This window comes from Halichoeres trimaculatus, unplaced genomic scaffold (genome assembly GCF_033239565.1).
Source record: "Halichoeres trimaculatus isolate MK-OKI-2021-1 unplaced genomic scaffold, fHalTri1.1 fHalTri1_scaffold_14, whole genome shotgun sequence".
Taxonomy (NCBI): domain Eukaryota; kingdom Metazoa; phylum Chordata; class Actinopteri; order Labriformes; family Labridae; genus Halichoeres; species Halichoeres trimaculatus.
In genome coordinates this window covers 10,440,596-10,461,999 of record NW_027437192.1, presented here as the reverse complement: position 1 = coordinate 10,461,999, position 21,404 = coordinate 10,440,596, and the positions used below count along the sequence as shown (strand labels likewise).

General features: G+C 40.2%; 4 protein-coding genes across 4 annotated transcripts in view; 2 read left to right on the top strand and 2 right to left on the bottom strand.

Annotated features, from left to right (window-relative positions):
* Positions 1–1,630: 1,630 nt before the first annotated feature.
* Positions 1,631–10,828, bottom strand: rnf5 (ring finger protein 5). Its single transcript, XM_074686708.1, has 6 exons — positions 10,464–10,828; positions 5,296–5,314; positions 4,596–4,708; positions 4,448–4,505; positions 4,242–4,353; positions 1,631–2,947 (listed from the first exon to the last, which is right to left on the bottom strand). The coding sequence occupies exons 1-6, from the start codon at positions 10,673–10,675 to the stop codon at positions 2,829–2,831; spliced, it is 633 nt and encodes a 210-aa protein (XP_074542809.1). The 5' UTR covers positions 10,676–10,828; the 3' UTR covers positions 1,631–2,828.
* A 744-nt stretch (positions 10,829–11,572) lies between these two features.
* utp23 (UTP23 small subunit processome component) lies at positions 11,573–13,213 on the top strand. The gene is made up of 3 exons (XM_074686190.1): positions 11,573–12,001; positions 12,084–12,258; positions 12,679–13,213. The coding sequence occupies exons 1-3, from the start codon at positions 11,814–11,816 to the stop codon at positions 13,069–13,071; spliced, it is 756 nt and encodes a 251-aa protein (XP_074542291.1). The 5' UTR covers positions 11,573–11,813; the 3' UTR covers positions 13,072–13,213.
* Positions 13,214–13,227: 14 nt separating this feature from the next.
* On the bottom strand, positions 13,228–19,619 carry LOC141802625 (double-strand-break repair protein rad21 homolog A-like). The gene is made up of 14 exons (XM_074686188.1): positions 19,462–19,619; positions 18,054–18,239; positions 17,834–17,963; positions 17,586–17,685; positions 17,210–17,316; positions 16,909–17,118; positions 16,694–16,816; positions 16,487–16,615; positions 16,163–16,386; positions 15,924–16,080; positions 15,690–15,832; positions 15,376–15,561; positions 15,189–15,272; positions 13,228–15,043 (listed from the first exon to the last, which is right to left on the bottom strand). The coding sequence occupies exons 2-14, from the start codon at positions 18,195–18,197 to the stop codon at positions 14,852–14,854; spliced, it is 1,929 nt and encodes a 642-aa protein (XP_074542289.1). The 5' UTR covers positions 18,198–18,239; positions 19,462–19,619; the 3' UTR covers positions 13,228–14,851.
* Positions 18,854–21,404, top strand: part of LOC141802626 (proton-coupled zinc antiporter SLC30A2-like) — a 25,277-nt gene continuing 22,726 nt past the window's right edge. The window contains exon 1 of the mRNA XM_074686189.1: positions 18,854–18,928. The gene's annotated coding sequence lies outside the window, so the exon portion shown is untranslated. The remainder of the gene's footprint in view (positions 18,929–21,404) is intronic.

Genomic DNA, 21,404 nt, shown 5'->3' with positions numbered 1-21,404 from the left:
TTGTAAAAAAGGTTGTTTTTTAAAAATAAACATTTTACGACTGATGTAATTAATTACACTGAAAATAATGCAATTGTAAAAATGTAAATATATAAGTGACTGTTTATGGTGTAAAAACCCATGTTTAAAATGATGAACCTTTTCTTTTTTCCTTCATGGTTTCTGAAGTTATAATGTTTCTGTATTTCTCTTTGCACTTTACATTTCATGATCATGCCTCCTAATAACAATGTGACTCTGACTTGATGTTGGTTTCTCATTTTTTCCCAACACAAATACATTCACTGATGCACTTCAATAAAAAAGATAACCACAGCAATGATCCTCACTCACATTAGCTTTTTCTTCTGAGAGTGACCTTTTGCTGTCTCCACAGCCCAGTGTCATGTGAGACCTCACATGTTCGAGCTTTTGTGCTCACATCTCTTACTGAGCCGCACAATTTAGCCTACAGTTAATAAAAGCATGCTGACTTGTAGACATTGGGGATGTCAACATTGAAGTACAGATTCTTTATTGCGTAACTCATTGGCATTGCTTTTTAGCCTAAATTGTCTGGTCTTTTCAATTAACGGCAGTAACTAGTCAGTCTGCTGCCCCCATTGTAGCAACTGTTGTAATGAAGATAACTCTGTTTAAGAATGTAAAACAGTTGGCTTCAATTGAGTTAAATAAACTGCTATGAAAATCAAAATGTTACATGACCGCACGTTTCAGCAATTAGTGTCACTTCTGTTGCACAATAACCGAGATTTTAGTCAGTCGTAACCATGGTAGCGACTAACGTCCAATATTGAGGATCTTACGGGCCTGGAATAAGGCATACAGATATTTCGACGCCAGCACTTTGGAAGTGAACAAAACTGCATAATTTTCACGTAATTTTTTTTTTATACCCTGACAGTTAACACAAACAGAAACAAGTTTTAAACAGTGTGGAGTGAATACTAAGAAAGAAGCGAGTTAGCCAAGCACCTTGTGCTGCTCTTGACCTTAGCTCGCCGGTAGCAGCCCAAGGCTACAGAGCTTCTGAATTTCAACGGTTGGTCGAGCGTCCGAAGAAACCAGTCAACCGGTAAAGTAATGGGCTTGAATACATTTTTATATTTTAAATATAGTTTAAAAAGAAAAAATAATTGAAATGGTAAATAATTTACCTCAAGTCGAAGCGAAACAGTTCTGCTTAAGATACAACAGCTTATCAGGCCAACCAAAAGGATGGCTTGAATTAATTTCACTACGTAGCTAGAAATGTAAGGCCTTGCTAATATTTTCCTGGCTTCAGTTGAAAGCATTTTGGGGTTTTAAAATTTCTGAATTGTACGATTATGATATTTTAACCAGCAAGTGGATTTATTTTTTGCCTAATAAGCAAATTTGTTAAATATTTCACTAAGCTGAGATGGGCTGACATATTCAACTTTAAAATTGTCAAAGTCAAGGAAGTTAAAAGTAGATCCTACCCATTTCATCTATAGAAAATATGAGGTAATTTAACTGCCACATTACACCGCTTTATAAAATTTGTCACAGTTTATGATAAACCATTTACACGGAATGTGATTTACAGGGAAGCAAATAAGCTATATCATTTCATAAAACCAAAAAGGACAGAACAAACTTCTCATCTCTCATAACATTTATTTAACTTAACAGGAGAGGGTTGGCAGGAGAGTTATCAACATGGGCTGCAAGATTTTCTCAAGTTTAAGGAAGGAATTCATGAAAACCAGGAAGCAGATCCCACTTTACAAAAGCATCTCGAAGCTACTCGCACCTCTTGACCTCTCTTGCTCACTGTGGTTGTTCATCCACTCAGAAAACACATAAAAACAGCATTTACAATATTCATATGTACAAATATATAATACGCACACTCACTCAGAACAACAGAACAAAAACTGTGACAAAGTTCATTGAACTTTCTTAGTGTGCAGACCTTTTTATCTCCTTGGTTAGCAGGAAGAATTCTCCTGCTTGTTACGCTGCATCAGCTCTACTTGTGGTTGTTGCAGCGGGTAGCAACTCATCGCTACTCTTCAACTCAGTTTATTTCATATCTCAAGATGCATATGAAAATCTCCCGAACTGGCCGTGTTTGTACAGCAACAGAAAAAGATGCAAAAGTGGCTCAACACAAGTTATCACTCCAATCTTTAGGGCCGCTCCGTCTACAAACAACTTCACAGTGCAATGGTAGTTTTTGTTAAGACAAATGTATATAAAAAATGCATCCATGTGTGACGTTACCGCTGTCAGGAGTTAAGTCAATTCTTAGAGTACTTGTTATTTCCCAAGGAAACTGTAAACAGGAGCAGAATAATTTTTTTAACCCCTGATTCATGTGACTGATCAGCTACTCTTTGGCCTTTAGAACTTTCCACAATCTCCTTCCTCTACATTAAAGAATAAATCAGTGACTCCTTTAAGAGGAATGTGAAAACCCAAAACAGATTTGCCACCAAATTTCCCTACACCCACCTGTGTTTTTCTGCACCTCAACACAAAAATAAATCTTTTCAAAGTTCGCCTTAATCTCATAATACTGCCTCTTTATTTCATACATCTTTCAATTGGGATTTCCCTGACACAACTTTTGTGTGAGTGTTTCTTGCATAAACAAAAATCATCAAAGCAGGTGGGTGGGGCTTGACTGAATCTGCTTCTGCCAGGTAGAGAAAACCAAAACTCCCAATATTTTGTGTTTTTCAGACTCTCCTTGCTTCCTCTCCCATGTTAGTACCTGTTAAGAAATGTAGAAATGTGTGTATGTTTGTGGCTCAAGTAAAGTGAGTGAGTTTGTCCGTTTATATCTCATCCGATCTCTATCACACACTCAGGAGCCAGAAGAAGAAGAAGATAGCCACAAATAGGAAGAGTGAGTCTTGCCAGTTGTTATTGCCGTTGTTGAGGTTACCGTTGCCTTGATGTTCACCTGCGTACTGGTCTGCAGTTGGAAGGGAGAAAACATAATTTAATGACATCAATATAAACTGGATGTATTACAGTGATAGAAAGAACTCATTTTCCTCAAGAGGCCCCAGAACACTTGCTGCGTTTCTATTACACTTTTTCACAAAATAAAAGCAATATTTCTGAAGTTCCGATAAAAACAACTCCACCTTGCAGGTGTTCCCATTACAACTAGAATTGTGCACAACTTGAGCAAAGTAAAACATCTGTCTGTCTGGACGCTGCACTCACGATGATGCCACTTCATGGACATTAGTGTTTTTATTCAATGGTCAAACTGTTGGCTGTGATCACACCAACTCAAAATGGCCACAAACAGAACACTGAATGAAACACATGATCTCCAGCTCACATACTCTCACTTGTTTTTGCGAAAAAGGTGTTTCCATTGCACTTTTGCGACAAAGTTCAATATCAAAACTTCTGAAAAACCAACTCATGAAAACAAAAAAAATTTTTATCTAAATTTGAGAGGTTTTTAGAAAATGTGCCGTTTCCATTACCATTTTCTTATTGCGATATTTGCGTTTTGCGCAATTCTTGGGGTAATGGAAAAGCAGGTACAGCCAGTTTCCTACACCGGTTAAACTTAGGCCCTGTTTACAAGACAATGTCTCATCCGGAAATGCAAGAACGCTGTGAAAAAAATTTGCAATTCCATGGGAATGCTGAGGTACTGAAAACGCTGTAGTAAGCATGCCAGGCCTGTAGTTGGCGTTATAACTGTCTTGTTCTATCTTGGTAGATTTCTACCTAAGTAGAGTTGAGTCGATCACCTGGTGAATTGGCGAATACCAAGTGCAGAAGTGGAGCAACAGAAGCACATTTTGTTGAAAGACAGTCAGCAGTTTCAGCAGCTTGAGCTAAACAAGCACAACATGGTAGTCCACGACAATCGTAACAACGGCACTCTTATACTGTTGTATCTGCTTGTGGGAAGTGGAGCATGACGTCAGCCTTTCCACTGTAAACGCCGACTGTTTACACGGAAACTGCAGCATTTCAGAAAAATTACGCTCCATTTTTAAAAGTTTGTGTTTCAGGTCTGCTAAAACGCTGTTTCTGTGTAAATGCAGGGCCAAAACGCGACAGTACTTTTGCGTTTCACCCTAAAACTGTTGTTGTGTAAACGGCCCCTTATACTCCAGATTTCAAGTTCCTCTTTTTTTTTTTTATTTAATCAAATCATAAATTAAGGAAAAAGGGAAAAAAACTTGGTTGACATTGATGTGGTCACTCTTATGTTGCCTATATTTGGTCATGTTTACCTGCTCTGTGAAAGGGGTCGTTGGTGTTGAAGACTGTGGTGAAGAAGCCAAAGGGGAACGCACCAATGCCGAAAGACATGTGAAAGCCAGTGTCCCCAAAGCCTTGAAACATCTACACAAATGTAAAGACAGAAAATGTTTTAAAAACAAGTCAGACACTGACAGAATAAAGGGAACATTTTATCAAAAAATGTTGATTTCCTCACCCCGCCTCTACTCTCCGGCTCTGTTCTCTGTCCCTGAGGCCGAGGAGGGGTTTTCAACCTGAGCAAAAGCACAAAATATTCAGTTTAATACAGACAATCAGCTCTTACGTAAAATTCACATGCACATTAAGGAACACTCCTGGGTTACCTGGGGTCCTCTTGGCTGGAGCTCCCTCGTCCATACAGTGGGATGACTTTCTCTCTGCTGATTCCTGCTTTGCAGACTGGACACTGCTGTCTGCTGGGCCGTGTCTCCAACCACTAAGAGCAGGAAGGAGAATGTTACATAATACAAACCAGATGAACTTCTTTGCGCTGTATTTCTACAACCTTTCAGTAGAAACAGCAGGTTTAAATACAGAAAACAGTTCTTTATGTGTGTTAAATATAGCTGTATTTCCAGCACTTTTAGTATTAATCTTGTTTCCAATGTTGCCTAAAATGAGGTATCAGTATTTGGCGAGTAGGAAAACGTATACAGAGAGTAGTTTACCACACCACATGATGTGTAGAGGTGAGTAGTAAAGACAAGCTTTAGATGCATTAGCATGTGTAAGCTGCATTAAGTCAATTTACAGGTGTTGTTTACACACGGAGGTTACATCACACCCTGATGCTGATAAGGTTAACATGCTAATCAAAAGAGGGTAACGTAAGGCCTTGTTTAAACAGACAGCAAAAAATATCAGATCCCTATTCACCATTTTTATTTTAACACTAGTAATTTATGTTACAATGACAACTAAATTATCTCCTCTGAATCATAATAATAATTTGGCTTGGTCAGCACATGCAACGGCCCTCTATTGCAAAGCAAACTGTGTTGAGACAAAATAATAAATACTCACTTGATGCAGACAGGGCCAGCTGCAAGCAGAGAGAAAAAAGAAACAAAAGATTAATTTACAGCACACAGCTATTTGCTGGAGTAACAGAACTCGCATTGGATGGGGTACATAAATCTGCCTGTGTTTTGGTAAATCTTTGTGTTGGATTTTCCTTAGTCACTTGTGACTCTCCCACCTGGCAGAGAAAAACCTGTACCTTGTGAGGTGGTTGACTTAAGTCATCCCTGCTCCCTGTCGGTATTATTAATTGAGTCCATCTGTTGCTGGCAGTTTCCACTGTGTGTGTCCGTTCAACTGATGCTTTGTGAGAGAGGGATACGGGTTTGGGGAACATGTGCTGAACGCTTGAGTTTAGCTCTCTGCTATCTCCAGAATGTAAAATATTACTCTAAATTCACTGTAAAAAAAAAAAAAAAAAGGGAAGCAACAGTCGGCTATCACAAATTTGGAATCGCAGACTCTGCTGCCTTCGTATGCATGTATGACAGCCATCATGACAGGTTGCGTTAAGGCCTGTGTCCACTAACACCACACTTATCAATGTTGCCTCTCCATCACTGGCCAATGAAATTTAAGAAAGGGCTGGATTTCCGATCTCCAGTTTTTGTGCTTTCCATTCGTACTCGGAAGTCAAAATTTACAAGTTCTGAGTGGGAAATTGGAAGTCAGAAATTCCTACTGGGAAGTCAAGGGATCCACACCACCTGTGAGTTTGCAATCAAAGATGGCTGCCTGGGTGTGAACAATAATTAAGCTCCCATTATATTCTGTTTATATTAGAATCTCTGACGTGTTTTTCGCAATAAATCAACCGTATTAATAGTATTATTCAATGTTAACATACAGAAATATTTCTGTTATGGCATGTTTTTCCAACTTGGCAACTGGAGTGCTTTTAACTCTGAGATGATCTCATTCCCACTCTTCACCCCTCAGTTCCAATGCAAATGTAACACAGCATTTGTCAACAATGTAGGCAGTCCATACACAGGAGAACAGCAACTAACCCCACCTTTTACTTTTCAAGCATTCCACTCTCAGGTCAAGAAAAGCAGCCAGTGCTTTAACACAATTTAAAACAACTATTATGCTTTCTTCGAATCCTCACCTAGCAACAGCAAGTGCCAGTGCAAAAGACACTGTTAGTAGACACAGGCCCTTACAGCAGGTCTTTTCTGCTTCTTTGGATTTCCACAAGTATTGTTAACCTGGATACAGCCAATGATCACTGAAAGGCTAGAGGATCAATAATGCTTGAAATACCAAGATTTAACCATGTGCCAGCAGATTAATATCTTTAATATATATATATATATCTTTAATATATATATTAAAGCCCTCTCAAATCTATTCATACACCACAGTCTTTAGTGTCTTATAAATTAATTGTGAAATCTTTACTGAGGTCACTCTTGCCCTCAGAGCTTGAGTTAATTAAAGCACATGGACTGCAGATGGAGCATTTCATCCACTACAGAAATGTCTAAGACTTGATTTTTCCATGATGTAAGCACATGAGCTCTCCTCAAGAGCTAACAAAAGCATCAAGATAACATGTTCCAGTCTTCAAGGACTTTTTTTGCTGCATGTACGGTGTCTGGAAATGGAGCCAGTGTTTAACAGAAACATATCTGGCAGCACATACAGCTAAAAGCTATCTATGGTAAGGACTGAGCTAGCCTTTCTATGATCCTATCTCTGACAGTGATTCCCTGCAAGATAAACTTAAACATATCACGCAGACAAACAGGCAAAACTTGTTTTAGACATTTTCAGACAACAAAACCGACAAACGGAAACAGCCTCAGGTCAGCCTAACCCAATGCCTCAAAATGAACCAAACTGATAACTAAATAAACCAGAACGCCAGATAATTCATGTTAGCATCCATGCTTTCTCCTACACACATTCAATTCCAAAGGCTTCACAGCACAGTTCAGTGTGTCAAGTATAAGTGTATCAGATAGCTGCTGAGGATGACATTCCTGTGAATACAAACAGCCAAACAAAGCCAAAGAACTCAGTTAGCATAACAGCCCATTCAACTGTGATTTAACATGTAGCCACACGTACAGCTGGGCTCTTGTGACCTGAAATTAACCGCTTAATTTCCTATAAGAGGCTCAATAGGTGTTCACTGAAGCCTAACTGCACTGTGTAAGTATACACACACTGCATTGTGTCAACCTACTACAACTGTTCAATGCATGTTGGATCACATTTATCAAAAACCTGGACTGGATTTTTGTCTGGTTACTTTTCTGATCTCTATCAGGTGTTTGAAGCATTTACATTTTTAACAGCTGTGACTCAGTCGGTCTTAAAATGTAGCCCTGAATTAAGACATCTTAATTTTGCACCAGGATGTTCCAATAATGGTCAAACTGTACCCTGTCTATTTGAGACGGCTTAACTGTTTGACTGACACAGCCAGCATGCACCTTTATCTGTTTTGTCATAGTCAAAATACTGACAACCCTGTCACTCTACATGTGTCATCTTTACTTGTGTAGTATGCGGGTAGTTAAAGGGGACATATCATGCTTGTTTCTCCTTTTCACTATGCCAGACTAGGATGCCTGTAAAGCATTTCTGCCCTCAGTACAAGTCATTTAGTTCCTTCATTGCCCCACAATAGCGTTCTCAATATCCTCATTTTAGGCCATTCTGAAGATCTCGTTGAAACGCTCCGTTTCGAGAATGACCTCCAGTAACTTCGCAACGTCACAGCCCTTTGTGCTCTGATTGGTCAGTTCTATCAGAGGGGCGGAGGGGGTAGAGCCAGGGGGCGGTTTTTGCAGCATGGCAGTATTTGCAAAATCGCCAAATTGAATGGAGCAGACCGAGCGAGTTTGCTGTTTGCCAAAACTTCACCATAAGGCATTGATAGCACTAATAAAATGGCAGAGTGTAGGATACGTCCTTTTGTATTGGACCCTGAGTCAGAACCGGATGGTTCTGCAGCTCAGGAGGAAGAAAATCCACCTCAACACAGATCATCTCAGGACGCTTCAGTGTGGCAAGTCAAACTGGTATTGTAACATGTATAGGTTATAAGTTTATACTCGGCTCTTGGTGGGTGTATCCCTCGGTGGTGGTTGTGTGACTAACTGACATCACAGAGGAGGAGCTGCTTTATCAGATTACTCCAATAAAAAGAGAGGATCCTCGTGTCGTCACGACGGTCCAAATCTCGCGGCCAAATGGCAGTGACCTGTTTTCAGAGGCATCAAATCTCGTTCTAGGATATCAGAAAAAATACAATATCTCATTTTTTGAAAATTCAGGGGGTGTAAGGTCTTGTTTTCAACTTTATTATATTATATGTAAGTATTAAATCAGGGATCAGCATGATATGTCCCCTTTAAGCATCATAGCAAAGAAGCAGGCATTAACCAGGGACGATATGGATAGAGATCAAGTTAGAGATCAAGTTAGAACAGCCTGGTGTTGCCAAAACATACTTCTCAGTCTCACGTGCATATAATAAAATATACATCTTAAATGTATACTGGTAGTAGATTAGAGCCATTTTACAAACAGCCAATACCAAAAGCCAACTTATAGAAAACTTGAACTCACTTTCACTTGAGTATAATGAGAGCCATGGGTTGAGTGTGCTCGAGTGGAGTTGTGGAGTTTTATCCACAGGGATGGCAAAGACGTCAAGGACCCATTAACCTTAAAGTTATTTTAGTGACGCTGAAGTCTCCTTCACATAAATCATCTCTCTAGACTCGCATAGATTCTGTGGCACATTAACAGGACCCTGGTTTTAATGATGAAAACTTACCATAAAACCTGAACGACTAAGAGTGTTTCCTAAGAAGTGAGTGTTTTCCTGCAGCTGCAGTCATAAAAATGCCAAATAAAAAGTTTTAAAAAGATGAACTGTGTCTGTAAGTTCATAGTCTCATGTGCATTTCTCAGAGATATATACATTTAAGATGTAACACGTATGCAAGTCTGATCTGAAGTTGCAGCAGGTGGTCTGACGTCAGCACCTCTCATCATTGCTGATGGTTTCATCATCACACTTTCATCATGAGAGTGAGGAGGGGGGACACAGGTATCACAGCAACCAAGTTACATCAGCACCAAAACAAAGAGCTTCAGTGATTGTGTAGCAACTGCACGTGCTACACAAAGCTGCCTGTCTCTAACAAACACAGTACTGAATTTATAAGTCTTCTTGATGTTATAATTTCCCAAACAATATAGCAAGCAACTCTTTCTTTCCAGGTCTTATTCTTTAGAAAAGGCATTTTTTTACTTGTAGATGAACCCCCCCCAACAACAAGTGAAGACAGGATACTTTTTCTTCTGATCATGACGCCTTTACATTTGACCCCAATCCTACTTTCCCTTAATCTCACATTAGCCCTGAAGCAGGCACGGCTGACAGTCAGTCAACACTCACGACTCTTGAATGAGCCTCACGCGTCACTGTGTGCATGTGGACAATTCCAACACAAAAGATAGTGCTTGCCTTAGATTAAAACACAGATAGAGGAAGGGAGGTGAAGTACAGGTGAGTAATGGTCTAACTTCTTGCCACAGCCACTATTTCTGAATGTCTTCAAACATATCTTTAAAACATCTTTCACTACAGGCTAAACAAGGTAAAATGTAGTGTTTTTGAAAACCTGTCACTGCAACATTTCTCTGCATGTACACCTGCACATGTACAGATTGAACTTGAACACCAAAGTTAATGAGTCACTTATACTGTGCACGAGTTACACATTTTATCCGGGTTGCATCCGTCACCTCTGACCTCCAACTCACCACACTTTGTGATCACTCTTGTCCATTTGATTCCTCTGGAGATCAGAGAATCACGTGCGACATGTAAATATATATATCATCAGAGCCACATGCACTTTAAACTGCAAAACATAGTCATATAGAGTCAAAGTGCAGCTACACATAGGAGATGTCTACACTATCGATAGAAAACCAACACCCTTTAGTAGTGTTTGACAAGCCATCTTAGTTACCGTGATCAAAAACAGAATATAGGGACAACCCTCTTCCAAAAGCGCCTGGTCGGCCGTTTAATAACTCAAACTAGCGGTTAAAGGAGGCCGCATAAACAGCAGAACCACCCTCTCCCCACCATCTCTTTATGAAAACATGTCCCCTGTATCCCCCGCCTTCAACCGTACCAGAACAAGTGTCCGCACATACTGATGACAGCGTCTCTGGCAGTGTCCAAACAAATGTTACACTCGAACGTCGCCCGGTCCCGTTCCCGTTCGCCTTCCCCGCTGCCTCCGCCGCTCGGCCCGTCGCGGTCGTTGCTGCTATCCCCGGCCGGGAATCCTCCTCTGCTGGCCGGCCCGCCGTCACTCGAGGAGCGGGGATCCGCGGCCGCCATAATAAGAAATGCACAAATTACTGAAGGTAACACCGCGACCCAACCCTCCGCTACACGGGCCCGACACGAGCTAACCTAAGCGGTGAGTCAGAGAATATCGCCTGAGACCAGACGGAGGTGGTGCTCGAGCTGTCTCACGTTACCTGAAAGTGAACTTCCGGTTCCGGAAAAACAACGGCAAGGGGCCAGAATAAGGAACCCACCACCCAAACAAGTATTATTATCATTTTTTTCGTAGAATAATTGCTACAAGAAATTCTACTGTTTTGTGAACTAATTTGACTTTAAGACAACAATAAATAAATAAAATCATTAGTAGATGCACGATATGATGATGATGATAATAATAATAATAATAATAATAATAATAATAATAATAATAATAATAATAATAATAATATATATATATATTTTTTTGCAGTATTATGCTCTGCCTTAAATCCCTAAATAAAGAGGACGTCGATCTAAAATTGAGAGCTATTTTTTTTCCCCGTTCTCTTAGAAGACAATAATCAAAATGAGTAGATGAATGTGCATTTGGGGCTTTCATAGCTTATTTTATTTCAACCACTCAAAATGTGGGTTAATCAAAATCCCACTTTTAACCAAATATTTTTTAGATAGCCTAATTGTGTAACCGTAAGTGGCTGTGCTGTAACTTGGTTTAGTTTTTTATTTGCTTTTAATTTGGTCTATTTCAAAATAATTACATCAGGGACTTAACATGCACCCCCTGTAGTATTTATAAAAACACAAATAACATACATTTATTAAAAATCTTTGCACGATTTGTTATTTTGAAGCAGTTTGTGACGATACAGATGTACTGTACAGTCGTAGATCCAAAAACTCGCAGGCCACAGGTAAATAGATATTTACTTAAAGCCGGAACGTTCTGTCCCATTTTGTTCTCGTCCGGAGTAGTAAGAAGTACGCACCATAAGCGTGTTGTGAACAGTCGAATCGTCCATGCTGAAATATCTGCTATTGACGGCTACATCTTTATGATGCCTGACGAATTAATTTGGAGTCAACCGATTTGTAGATTTGGACCGCTTTATAAAGAGCGTCTCTGAAAGTTTTCCGTATCGTCTGTGGAGGATAACAAGAAGCTCTTTCACTTTACCTACAAACCACAATGAAGATCAAGCGTCAGAAACAAGCCAAGAAAACTATAAGTTTCTACAAGTTTAACTTTAACTTCAGGGAACCATTTCAGATCCTCATCGATGGGACTTTCTGTCAGGCTGCTCTGAAAAATAAGATTCAGATCAAAGAGCAAATGCCCAAGTACCTGATGGGGGAGATTCAGCTCTGCACCACAAAGTGAGCAGATTTACTCATTGTGTACTGGTACATGTTTTATGTCTTTACATCACAGTATTAACTGAAGTTTTTTCCCTCTTAGCTGTGCCTTAAAAGAGCTGGAGACCCTGGGTAAAGAGCTTTATGGAGCCAAAATCATTCTGCAGAGGTTTCAAGTGAGGAAATGTGCTCATTTCAAGAGCCCTGTCTCTGCTTCCGAGTGTCTGCTGTCCATGCTGGAGGAAACAAACCCACACCACTACTTTGTTGCTACACAGGCAAGTAAATACACAGATAATACGTGGATACATGAAACTATGAATCACATTTTTATTTCTTTGCTGGGATATCCCAAAATGCAAGGAAGATAGACAGACTTCCACAAAATCTAATTTAGACAGGTTTTTATAAACAAGGAATTTGCCTTTGTAAATTTTCCTGCATGGAGAACTATGTCGCCCACTGTCGTAGTTTTTAGATGGGAAGCAAGTTTTCAACTATTTTGTGTTGAACAGCAACTATTGATCACTTTTAGATGAATACAACAAATCTCAAAATGATCAAAAAGACTTTTAAAAATGGTTCAGCATGACTGCATCTAACCCTCTCATTTCCAAATAGACACACTACCCAATCTATTTCTATTCATCAGCTATAAGTTACATATTTACATATTTCATATTTGGTGTGTTTCCCAGGACCACACAGTGACCACAGGCCTGAAGAAGATCCCTGGAGTCCCTCTTCTCTATATCATCCTTAATACCATTGTGCTAGACAAACCCTCCCAAACGTCCCTCGACCACGTCCAGGCCGTGCAGCTGGGACAAATGGTGAGCCCAGCCCAGCAGGAGAGCCTCCACAGCCTGAAGAAGGAGCAGGGCATCACCAAGGACAGAGAGAGAAGGGGAAAGAAGAGGAAGAAGAGCAACCCCAACCCTTTGAGCTGCTTGAAGAAAAAGAAGAAAGCGGGACCAACACCTCCGCTGAAGAAGACGGTGGAGGGAGAGAAGAGGAAGAGAAGTAGACATAAGAAGCAGAGGGTGGAGGGAGGGGATGGTGTGGCTGCTGCTGTAGTTACAAACTCATGAGGGGAGGAACACAGACACTTCAGACATTATTTTTCTTGTGAATGTTCTCCTTCAAAATGTTTCTATTCCCCTGTTCATATAAATAGAAATAATGAACACTCAATGCAGTTAATCCTGAAAAGTGTAAATATATAAAATAATAAAAAAGAAAAACACTTCACATGGTGTTTAATTTATTTCAAAAACTTTGCAACAGTTTCCAGGACTTACAGCATGGGGCTCAAAACTGTGCAACTTAGAACATTTACTGTTGTACAAAACAAAACGACAGTTTACAGGCACATGGTTTAAATATAAGATGCACTCAGACTGTGTGATATTCACTTTATACAGAAGTTGATTAAAAAGCAATGCATTCAACCTTCTTTGCAGAAGAAAGAAGTTTGGAGTCTGCTTGTTCTTATGTTTTGTTGTGTGATCTTTTTGATATTTTTTTTTTACACATAAAACTGTTTCAAACATTTGTACACAATATTTCCACTCAGTCTTCACTTCTCCATAAAGTCACTCAGGGTAAAAATGAATAAATGAGTATATAAAAACAATTAAATTTTGTGTTACATATGATATCAATTAAGAAATAGCTTTTTCATTTACGGTCAGGAGTCAAACATTTAGAGAGCAACAGCTGATTATTCTTTGTGATTTAGATCCTTGACTCACAACCTGTAGGCCCAGATTCAAATGTGAAAAATGTTCAGTTAGTTGTGGCAAATTTCTTTCTTTACCTTTTATATCAAAGGTAATATTGATTTTCTCTCACCAATAAACAAAATACTTAGTACACTTGGTTTGTGACTGTCATTTAGCAGTGGATCCCCTGGGTAAACCAGCTGAGAATCACAGATCTTTTTGATATATAATATTCTTTTTTGGTTCTTAAAGTGACACTGGAATAACAGATAAAGAGTCAACAATAAAATTTGTTCAAGTGCAATTCCAATGGAATAAATATTAGAGGACAGGGCATGCAAAACAGCCTATTGATGTTTACAAAACTTAAATACTGAAATCTATTTTTTTTTCCATGGGCTATGTCCTGATTCCTCAGTGCATACTACTTTTATAGAACACAGCTTTCATACCTGTTTTTTTTAATTAAAGTGCTAATTCTGCACAAACTAATAACAGTGCACTCAAAAGTCAAACACAAAAGTATACTGAGTCCTCAGAGTTTACTTGTCCTTGCCACCTCTCTGCTAAAATAATCTGCATTTAAGATTCAGGATGCAACCACAGTTGACTCTTGTGAGGCACAAACAGTTCATGATGCAAGCAAACAACTTTGAGTTTGTTCCGATTAAAGTGCTACACTACAGTTGTACAATGACTAACTGCTGGTTATGCCAGCGATCACTACTGTTGTAACTGTTTACATGATCTCTGCAAAGACTGGATATAGTGCATGCTCCTTTTTGGCTAGTGTTAGTGGACATGAGGACTGATGAAGAGTTAAAATCACTGTTAACACATACGTCTCTGATTACAAACATTTCTTTGAATTGAGCTCCTAGCTAATCTAATTTTAAATAAAGTATAAAGTCCGTCTTAAAAACAAGAGATGCAATGTTAAAAAAGGAAAAAGGCTCCATTGTTTGGGTGCAATAAAGTTCACCATGGAAGAAACTTCTCAGCTGATCAACTCACGTCACACAGACCTCTGTCAAGATACTGCAGATAAAACTCTGCATCCTTCCACAAATAAAGGCAACAAACTTAAATAAATAAATAATAAATTAGCGTCCATTTTTTAACTTTTGAAACAATCTAGTTGATTTTTCTAGATGATATGAAAGCGAGGTCCAGGTGTAGCGATGATGTCGCTGTACGGCTCCTCCTGCACAAGCTCCACCGCCTGCTGCTTCTTCAGAACCAGGAAACTGTAAAACTTTGCAGCTGCCTGCTTCTTGTTGTTGTTCTTGCACAGATCCAACAGGCTGACTGACTGGGCGCCTGTTTTGGCCATCACCCTCTGTGGTACGAAGACAGACATTTTTAAACCAATCAGTGAGCTTTGATTCAATGATTAATGACCAGCGAAAAAAAAAAACTGACCACCGCAACTGTGATCTCTTGCAACAGTTTGAAGTCTCAACCTGAAGTGTGCATATCCATACCTGGAGGCCATGAAGCATCTGCTGGGTTCTCTTGTTCCACCTCCTCTCCTCCTGGTCCTGATCTCCTCCCTGGGCCTCCTCCTCCTAACACAAAAAAACACACTCCTGAAGACCACCTCCAGACCCTGCATGAAATGACTCATTGAAGTCAAAATGTGCTGTGTAGGTACATGGATTTGTGTCTGACCTCTTCATCTGATTCATCGTCATTTTTCTTCCTGTCTTTGTCTCCGAGCAGGTCCAGCTCTATCAGCTGGCTGATGTTCGTGGTCGTCTCCTCAAGGGGCAGATCCACGCTCGCTGTCTCCAGCTGCTGGGACACATTAGAGGCAGTGGACACCTGTGGCTGCTGCTGCTGGTCCAGAGCTCCCATCTACAGAAGGTGTTGAATCAAACTTTTTATCAAGCGCAAACACAGTGGAGAGATTTGACTTGGTGGTTAATGACAGTTTCTGATGTAGTAGTATTCAGGAAGTTTTGCTTAGAGGGATGTGGACTCACAGGCAGAGCTGGTTCAGTGTCCTGGGCTTTACGTTTGAGGCCACGCTGGGCTGGAGGAGGCATGACTGACTCATCTAATGTCGTCCTGCTGCCCTCTACAGCTGAAGTCTGGAGAACACTGGCCTCCTCCATGATGGTCTGATCTGAGGGGGAAGTCCACACAGTGATCAATTAACAGAATTAGTCACTTTGAAATTAACCAACAATTAAAGTCTACACACTCCATTCTCTTACCCATGATGTCCCTCTGCTGGTGTCCTGCTGTCTCCTCTCTGGGCACCTCTGGGTTCTCCAGATCCTTCAGGAACTCATCCAAACTGTCAGCCTCTCCACCTTTCCTCCTCTTCCTCAACTCATCTGGCACCAGTGGAGTCAGACATCTCGTGAACATCTAAAGAGGGAAAGAGAGACTCATGCATCAGAGTGAAGGAGTACCTGTGATATGTTTCAGAAAAACTGTCTCTGTACGTCACCTTCAGCAGCCGGGCATTCCAGAGAGGCTGTGCAGGGAGCGAGAAAAGCTTCTCTACTCCTCCAGTCTCCTTCCACATCATCAGTTTCTTGGTGGGAGGTGCCAGGTCCAGTGTGGTGACGATATCGGAGTAATCAGAAAGCTGCGCGCGGATGGTTTTACTGTCCAGCTCCTTCACACTGTCGACAATCAGCTTCCTCTTTCGCTTTGCCTTCGTTTCCTTTACTGCACAGGACCAAGGGAGACAGAGATGAAACAGTATGGGACTCAGAAATAGATTTGATAGTTCTGGTAGTTCTGACAGTCTTGATACCAGCTGTATTACCTGTGATGTCAATGGGCTCCAAGGCAAAGGTTTCTTCCTCGTTGTGAACCAGGGCGGTCTGCTCTGCCTGGTCTGCCATGGCTGGAAGGGGCTCTGTAGGGCCTGAATCAGGACTATCCGGGGCTCCAGCTTATGAGACAGAATCATCACATTGATTTTTGTTTGCTTTGGTGTGAATCAACTTGTGACTTAATTTGCAAAGCTGACCTGAAAGAGCATCAAAGTCGTCGTCATCGTCTCCATGGTCCTGAGGCATCATCACACTCTCTGTGATGGCAGGAGGGTCGTCAAAGATCCCACCTCCATCCTCATTACTCAGCAGCTTGTCCACTACATAAAAAAACAGATATATATCAGGATGCTCAGATTAAAGCTAATCTCAAAACTCACTTTCAGTGAGTGAAACATGAACAGGATCTTACCCAGCATGCCTCCCTCATTACTCTCCATCGGGTTGTCTCCAAAATCATCTTTGTACTGGTCATCATACTCCAGATGGTTGGACTTGTCAGCCATCGGGTTGGCTCCACCCTCAGCTTCCAGTAGCAGATTTGAAGCCGAAGCTCCCATGATGTCGACTTCAAAAGCACTCTCCTCTCGCATCATCTCCCGGTCGTCCATGCCAAAGTCAGCTGCACAACAAAATGTGATTTTATTAGCATGACAGGGATATATTAATGTGAATGTCAAGCAGTATTTTTTAGGGATACAAAAGATGCATACCGAAGTCATTATCCTGCAGCAGGTTGAGGTTTCCCACTTCCTCTCTCATGGTGATCTCCTCCACTCTACTCTGATTCAAGTTGAACTGCTGAGCAATGTCAATGTCACTGAACAAAACAACACAAGAACTTGGTTCAGTATTGATCCTCTATTTAGAACAATTACCCTCTAACTAATTTTTTGGCAACCAATGGGAAAAGGGCAAAATGTGCAAATAAAATACATGTTCCCTTAGGTTGATGGTGTCCACTTCTTTCACTTTGTTTTTTTGCAGCTAGTATTTTAAAAAGTTAACAAATATATCCCTTTGTGTCTGATTTGAGTCAAACTAACTCCCTCCCCTTCTTAGGAACATGTGGACTGATGAAAGACTCACTCTAGGTCTGGCAGAGGCTGATCAAAGTCATGGAACTCCTCAGGCAGCGTGATCGCATTGTATGCTGCTTCTCTGTTCTCCTCTGGAAGATCCACCACACCTGTAAACCATACCACAGTACAAGAAAGAGTTACAGCAGGTGGAGCTTATAGATAAACAAACCACATTACACAATCATTGGCCTCAATCTCTGAGTAACTCTTGTTGGAAGCCTAGTGTATAGTTACAAAGTATATTTAGTGCCTGACCTGGTCTAAAAGCCATCTTGATCTTAATGAAGGCCTCATTACAATCTGCCAGCAGGTATTTGGCCTTCCTGTGGTAGATCCTCACCACCCCCAGCAGCAGATGCCCTGATGTCCGCAAAGCCATCTTCACCTGAAACAGCACCAAAGAAAAGGGCATTAAAATCATCATCAATTATGACAGGGAATAGAGGCAGTACATGTTTTAAACTAGAGATAGTACCTTGGGTGAGATAATGCTCTCAACACTGCTCTCCAGGTTACACTCAAACACATGAGCCTTGGTTAGCTTCTTGTCCCAGTGGGCCGCCAGCCAGATTTTGGCCAGCGGCCCACGTTTGCTGAGGACAAAGTGGGCATAGAACATCTTCTCAACACAGGGGAAAGGGGGGAGGGGGAGGTGTCAGGCCTGGGGAGAGAAAAAAACACAGCAACAGAAACACAACAGTTTATACCGTCAAAATAAAACAACTGTAGCTCCACAAGCATGGCGTAACAGCATAGCAACTACAAAAATACTGTGGTCCAACAGAGCACAGTCGCTCTTAAATATTAATTCAAAATCAAAGTTATCGAATCATTTGAGAGGTAAGTTCAATATTTCTTTGATTTTTCTACTTGTTTTTATTTTGAAAATTGTCCAACTACAAAAGCTTTACAAATAACAAAAAAATAATGAAAATATGTATATTGTAAATACAAAACCCCTTTTGAAAAAATAAATATAAATACTTACATTTGTGAATATGATAGAAGCCCATCATATTCACTAAGAAAACAGTCAACTTTTTCCTCTAAAATGTACCAACAATAAAATAAAAACTTTAGAGTCTCCTAACTTGGGTAACTATGATTTGAATGCGAAGTTAACGCAATTGGTCACACCCTGGCTTGAGCCACCCTTGAAGCTGATTGGTCAGCTCAGGTGCCGTGCCAAAATCCTTAATTGTAATTGGCTAATTTCTTACTTCACCTACAGTTAATATGTAGTATTCGGGTCGGAACTATTTTGAAGGCGGAAATGCATCATTTCGTTGTTTGCTACCCGCCAAATGATCCCAAAAATAAGACAAAGAAGAAGAAGAAGCTGTTTTGCAGGTCAGTGGGGCACATTTACCTGTTCCTTGAACAGTTTCTTTCCATATTCTTTTAAAAATGAGTAAAAAGTTATCAGGTTCAACATATTCACATGTTAAATACAATGTATTCAGATATGTTTTGGCCACCTCAAAATAAAAAAAAAATCCTGGATCTGCCACCCTGCACTGAATTAAACACAGCTGTATGCTTGACAGACTCAAAACGTCTTTCAGGTCAGCTGCAACGTCAATTTACCTGCAATGCACATGCTGAACGATGCAGCTGTGATGTTACATACAGATAAAGGCACAACATAACCGGTTTGTGCGGTCGACGTCACGCACGAGACTCGACCGTTAGGCCATTTAAACGTTACAGTAACTGCAGTAGCCGTTGACGCTCTCTGCTGTCTCCCAACAGGTGATGTTGCAGTCAAGCTAACGTTAGCGACAGTCATACAAACCCTTCTACAGGCCGAGCTAATATGTTTTATCGACATGATGAATCCCCAAGATGTAATGTTTCATGACATTCAGAACATAAGGACTCACCGGTTTGTCGTTTTCTGCCTCGCTCGTTTTGTGGTGTGTCTTCCTGATGGGACTGATATTCCACCCTTCCTATGCCCAAATAAACAAGATGGCGTCCGCAGACCAGTTAGAAGGCTCAGCAGGATGCAGAGTGGTGCTGATGTGGGAGAGAGGGAGCATGGGCGAGCATTGGGGTGGGGGCACCTATTCAGGGCCCCTAAGCAGGTAGCCAAATTAGCTTGACCATATTCTGAAAATCCCAAAATTGGACACCCTAACTGGGCTCTTAGGGATACTGCAAAAATACCCCAAAATACTTCAAGATGACAGAGTGGCTTTATAAAACACCTATTTATTTAACGAAACTCCATTTATGTTGGGAGTGAAAATTTTCTATAACATAAACAATTCCTCACAACATGCTAAAATAAAAGGAGAATAAAAGGTAGCCCATTGCTCAGAACTACATTTCTTTTGCGCAAAACTATAAATGCCTCAATATCATAGTTAAACAAAAATAAAAATATAGGTATTCTTAGGAGGGTAGAATATCCTTTCTTGTTTTATTTGGTGTAATGTAAAAAAAAAAATCAATCTTTAAGAAAAATAAAATGAGAGCAGGAAGCTAGAGCATGTGTGATCTGATCTGAGAGTGGCCTGATTCTTTTGTGTCATGGTGCATTGCATGCATTTTCTCTGAATTATAACTCTTGGAAGTCAGGTCAAACTATCTAGAAATTGTCCATTATTTTAGTTTGTGTGGACGAAAAGTGTTGTGTCTCTGGTAATGGTTTGGTCTGTCCTGCAGGTAATGGTTTGGTCTGTCCTGCAAACCAAAGCATGAAAAATTTAAGAGTTCAACCAGAAATCGGGCTTGGATCATCTTATTACACAACCTTCCTCTCACAGATTTATGTGACACCTTATGGGTTAAAAACTATGCAGATGCCTGCTCATGTTAATGTTGAATGTTAAGGCTTGTCTTGCAAAGTTGAAACTTGTTTTGTTGATGAACAGCGATGCTTCCTAGCGCACAGGCTCAGAGCATGCACAGATATTTAGAACATGAATGATATCTGACAGGCATCAGGGTCTCACTCCTTTCCTACATCCCTGTCCTATGAAACAATAGTGCAGAGTTTTTTTTCCTGCCTTGCTTGAAACATAAACTAAAGATAAAGTTATTTAAATTTTAGTTCAGTGAAATCTTTCAGTTAGAATCAACAGCTTAGTGTTCCATGGGAAACTTGGTAAAACTGTGTTTTCCCTGTCAGAAAGTCAGGGACTGCAATGTTCTTCCAGTTAGTTTGCAAACAGCTAAAGTAGCCACCAGGAGGCGACAAAGTTCACTGAAAGGTGGCACAGATTAAATGAAACCTAATATATGTAGGTGTAATAGGTCTAAGTAGAAGAGTGAATACTAGTGTGTTGGTAAAAAGAAACAAAACAAACAAACAAGTTATTAGAAAATATACTGTTGTAACTAAACTTGTACATCTCTGTTTTTTTTCTTAAATAGTCTGAGTCAGAGTAGTTAAAAAGACTTTTATGTTATGAAAGTATTTATCTTAGAGACAACGTAGAGTTTAAAAGGTGTATTATTTTATCAATGTATATTATACATTATTTGTATAATTATGAATATTGTGTCACACATTCCCAGAGCTCCAAGTTTTTGCTACATCAAAAGGAAATGAGGACAAGTGTTGTCTTAAAGAAGTCAGAAAGTCATGCCTCAAATATGCCATCGTCAAACGCAGGAAGACTTTACAGTGGACTGGACTAACGTCTGTGCCTGCCACAAGTTAACCCAATGTTTGATTTGATACATTCACGTTTAAGTTAGTTTAGACTTCATAGTAAAATGTCCAGTTGATCAATTTGAAAGTGACATTAATGACTGCCCAAGTAGCTGCCTGTTGCAGCAGCTCTCTCTTCTTTGTCCGTTTCTTGTAATTTTTTTT

Excerpts from the sequence above, each read along its gene's own strand:
- rnf5 (XM_074686708.1), bottom strand. The coding sequence starts at position 10,675 with ATGGCGGCCGCGGATCCCCGCTCCTCGAGTGACGGCGGGCCGGCCAGC. Across the intron at positions 4,506-4,595 it reads TCCAGCCAAGAGGACCCCAG|GTTGAAAACCCCTCCTCGGC; the intron begins GTAACCCAGGAG and ends GCTTTTGCTCAG. Across the intron at positions 4,354-4,447 it reads AGCCGGAGAGTAGAGGCGGG|ATGTTTCAAGGCTTTGGGGA; the intron begins GTGAGGAAATCA and ends ACATTTGTGTAG.
- utp23 (XM_074686190.1), top strand. The coding sequence starts at position 11,814 with ATGAAGATCAAGCGTCAGAAACAAGCCAAGAAAACTATAAGTTTCTAC. Across the intron at positions 12,002-12,083 it reads ATTCAGCTCTGCACCACAAA|CTGTGCCTTAAAAGAGCTGG; the intron begins GTGAGCAGATTT and ends TTTCCCTCTTAG. Across the intron at positions 12,259-12,678 it reads ACTACTTTGTTGCTACACAG|GACCACACAGTGACCACAGG; the intron begins GCAAGTAAATAC and ends TGTGTTTCCCAG.
- LOC141802625 (XM_074686188.1), bottom strand. The coding sequence starts at position 18,197 with ATGTTCTATGCCCACTTTGTCCTCAGCAAACGTGGGCCGCTGGCCAAA. Across the intron at positions 16,817-16,908 it reads TAATGAGGGAGGCATGCTGG|TGGACAAGCTGCTGAGTAAT; the intron begins GTAAGATCCTGT and ends TTTTTTATGTAG. Across the intron at positions 15,833-15,923 it reads CCAGCAGAGGGACATCATGG|ATCAGACCATCATGGAGGAG; the intron begins GTAAGAGAATGG and ends CTTCCCCCTCAG.